We start from the raw sequence: 4,282 nt of genomic DNA, 5'->3' as shown, positions 1-4,282 counted from the left end.
CAGGCCAGGGTGGGTGCAAGCAGGGGCCTGGTTTCCCTGTCGATCACCCCATAGATGGCGACCAGCCGCAGTGGTGGCAGGGGGTGGGGCCGCCACCAGACTCCTAGGTGCTGAGGGAGCCAGGCAGTGGGCCCGGCCCCGACTAATCACACCACAGGCTAGATGGTGGGGCAGACAAAGGGGCGGTGCCAGGCCAAGGTGGGTTGCCAGGTGGGGCTGCAAGGTTGGGGGTGCAGCCCCCCAAGGGACCCCACCCATGCAGGAATTCATGCACCGAGCATCTAGAATACTCATAATAAGAAAATAGGGACTTAGAGAGATCGGGGGACTGAATGAAAGAGGGTGAAGAGATTAGCCAAAAACATATAATCATAGCCCATGGACACAGACAACAGCGTGGTAAAGGCTAGAGGGAGGGGGAGGCTGGGGCTGGGTGGAGGTGGATAATGGGGAGGAAAATGGGGGGGCATCTATAATAGTGCCAACAATAAATAAATAAATAAATAAATAAATAAGAGAATTTAAGAAAGGAAAGTTGCTATCATGATATCCTACAGATTAACCTTCCATAATTTCTGAAATATTTGTTGTATTTTGTTCTTAGAAGCTAAAAATTAAAGGATATATTTGGGAACCAAAACCCAGGCATGTGCCCTTGACCAGAATAGAAACCCAGGACCCTTAAGTCTGCAGACCCATGCTCTATCCACTGAGCAAAACTGGCTAGGGCAACACCTGTTCTTTTCTACTTCTTAATTTTTAAAGAGGAATAACAATGAACTAATTTTTAAAAATGAAAAATGCATTATTTGAAATAAATTACAGAGCTATTTAAATAGGCCTTGAGAAATACTCTACTTAATAAACAATTTGCAAAATGAACATAATTTACTTATCTTTTCACAATAATTCAAAAGTAAGCATTATTCTTTATCTACATAGGTTTGTTGCAGTATATATCAAAAAAAGTTTTATAGTCTTTTCAATTAAAACAAAATACACAGTATTTTTCAGTAGGCATATACCTTCCAAAATGGAAGGTATTATATTTCATAATATGAAATGTTACCCCCAGATAACAACATGTTCTAAATAGGTAGATTTATTAATGCTAAACCAAGTAAATACAGCTAGAGGCCCGGTGCACAGATTCATGCACTGGTGGGGTCCCTTGGCCTGTGGGGATTGGGCCGATACTGGCTCTCCGACATCCCCCGAGGGGTCCCGGATTGCAAGAGGATGCAGGCCAGGCTGAGGGACCCCAGCAGCAAGCTAACATACTGGTTGGAGAGTCTGCCCCCTGGTGGTCAGTGTGCACCATAGCGACCAGTCAAACTGTTGAACGATCTGTTGGGCACTTAGCATATTAGGCTTTTTTATATAGGATTACAAACAGATGAACAAAACATCATGTGTGCATGCTCATAAATCAATCGATCTTCATAGAGATGGATGAACTATTACAACCAATCATTGCAAGAATAGAAAAGGCAAAAGATTATCACCAATAGGTAAAAAGTAATGTAGATTATCTTGGTTGAGAGCTAGAGATTTAATCTGGATCTTATAAGAATAAGAAATGTGAATCATTCTAATGGCACTCTGGTGAATTGTAAGGTAGGAAAAAGAATACAAATAAAAGTTATCATCGTAGTTAATATTTCTGATAAGGCAGTTAATTAGGCAGTGCTGAGGGGAAGACAGATGAGATTAAAAGGGGATAACAGAGGCTATTTCCTGGTGTGGGAATTATAGACAGTGAAGTGCTTTTGGTCAATGTTTTTATATTTGTTTGGGATACATAGCTATATTCTATCTTATACTCTGTAAAAGAAATATCTTTTTAATGGAAATAAGTATTAGATTTAGAGGATCAGAACCAAGAATAGTAATATTTCTTTTGTATGGGCCTGAAAAAATAAAAAATTGGGGAAAGCATCTCTTTAGTTAATTTGCTATTTTACATTTTAAAACTGTTATTGCCTGGGAAGTAGTTTCTTCATAAGAACTTTCCAAAATACCTAAAGTTTAATTATCTGGTCAAGGGAGATAAAAGCTATCCATCATATATGAATTATATTAACTTGTTTTAACCAAACTAAAAATAATGTGATTTAGGCATCTCTTCAGATTTCAGAATTCTATAGATCCGGTGGAAACAATACTTTCCAAAAAGAAATTATGCTGAAAATTAACTAGTATATTGCTTCCCTGGAAGGGGAAAAATCCATGATCCATTACCTCTGGTAATATGCCATTTCAGATATTGTATAGATGTCAGAGAAAGTACAGTAAAGAGAAAAAGAATTGTAGATAGTATCCAACAAAGAGCACAAAACATTATCTGATCATCCCACCTGTTGACTAGATATTCCCAGTTGAGCTGTATCCAATTCCAGGCCATGCTCTTCCCATAGCTGTTATATGAGATATATCGGATGACTGTAAACACATCCTGACTTTTAATAAGGTTTGAGTCCTTGAGCAAGTCCAAATACCTAAGAGAGGCCAAAAATTCAAAATGAACTTTTAATGTTCACCCTTAGCTGAATTCCAATAGACCATAGCTTTCATTCCTGTAATTCAATTCTTGAGGAACTAAGCAACAAACTTAATTAAATATGACAAATAAGAAAACACAATTTAAAATTTTTAAAAATATTTAACTGTTTTTATTTTTTAATATATTTGTTATTGATTAAGATATTACATATGTGTCCTTATCCCCATGTTACCCCCTATCCGCTGATTTTTTACAGAGAGGAAGGGAGAGGAATAGAGAGCCAGAAACATCGATGAGAGAGAAACATCGATCAGCTGCTTCCTGCACACTCTCTACTGGGGATGTGCCTGCAACCAAGGTACATGCCCTTGACTGGAATCGAACCTGGGTCCCTTGAGTCCGCAGGCTGACACTCTATCCACTGAGCCAGACAGGTTGGGGCTATTTAACTGTTTTTAAAAAACAACCTATGATTTTTGAGGACTAGTGAAATGTAAACTACAGGAATATTAAAACTTTAATTATTTTGAAAGTATTAAAAACAATATAAAAACACAATTTTAACTTTAATTATTTGTGACAACCTGGTAAATCTTAAGAATATCATGCTAAGTGAAACAAGTGAGACAGAAAAATCAAGTGAGACAGAAAAGTCAAGAACCATATGATTTCACTTATATGTAGGATATAAAACTGAAAGCAACAAATGAACAAACAATCAAACAAAAACTCATAGACACAGACAACAGTATAATGGGGAGAAGAGGACCAACAGGGTGCGGAAGGGTTGTAAAGGGTAAAGCGGGCCAAATGTACGGTGATAAAAGATTTGACTTTGGGTGGTGGGCACATAATGAAATATACAGATGATGTACGCTTGAAATCTATATAATTTTATTAACTGTCACCCCAATAAGTAAATAACAAAAATAAAAAATAATAATTGGACCTATTAAATAGAAGCATTTTATCCACTTAGAAGTATTAAAAAGAAGCCAATATGTTAAGAGAAAGTATTTATAGTCTAACTGGAGCCCTAATGCATGAAATTTATGCAAGGGGCTTGGACCTCGCAGCCCCGGCTTCGTCTGGAAGGTCGTTCTGCTGTTTGGTCTAATTAGCATATTAGCTCTTTATTATATAGGGTTTTCTGTGGGATACAAGTTGCCTTATTTGTTCTTTCATAGATTGTACAAAACAAATTCCTAATATAACCTATGTGGTTAGATTGGTTTACTATAATTATACTATAATGCAAATAAGTCCAAATCAATAGATTAAGTGACCAAACCAATAGATTTGTATTAAATTTATGTCATGGCTGTATCTAAAGGGAATATCTCAACATGCTGTAGACTATTGAACTTCCAGAAACTGCACTAGATTGGGGGCCCCTGAATCTTTGTGCAATGTATCTTTTACCCTCTGATTCATAAGAGCTTTAGTAAGGCATTTAAGTACTTGCTAATTCAAGTAATGGATCAATAGGATGTTCTGTGGACTGTCAAGATGATCAAGTTCTTGGTGGACTATCTTAGAGCAGTGAGCAGGAGAATCGACTGCTTTAAGATAGTGTATTGTTGAAGGTGTATTGTTGGTCCTGCCAGGTAAAAACAGTTTCTGATAGTTCTTACAAATTGATTATTGCATGGTAATTTATCATTTATATTCTGCCTCTCCCATGAACCTGTATGTTTCTCAAGGGTAGATATCTTATTCATTTTTAGTCTCACACTCTATATACCTATACATAAAAATGACAACAAAAGATTTGGTTAA

At 37.0% G+C, this 4,282-nt stretch overlaps 1 protein-coding gene across 1 annotated transcript in view; it reads right to left on the bottom strand.

The window, feature by feature from the left end:
- ENPEP (glutamyl aminopeptidase) overlaps positions 1–4,282 on the bottom strand; it is a 112,144-nt gene that overhangs the window by 11,650 nt on the left and 96,212 nt on the right. Inside the window, 1 exon segment of the mRNA XM_006755234.2 lies at positions 2,358–2,498. Within this exon segment, the coding sequence (XP_006755297.1) occupies positions 2,358–2,498 (141 nt within the window).

The sequence above is a fragment of the Myotis davidii genome, unplaced genomic scaffold (assembly GCF_000327345.1).
Source record: "Myotis davidii unplaced genomic scaffold, ASM32734v1 scaffold973, whole genome shotgun sequence".
Taxonomy (NCBI): domain Eukaryota; kingdom Metazoa; phylum Chordata; class Mammalia; order Chiroptera; family Vespertilionidae; genus Myotis; species Myotis davidii.
This window is presented reverse-complemented; position numbering and strand designations above follow the sequence as displayed.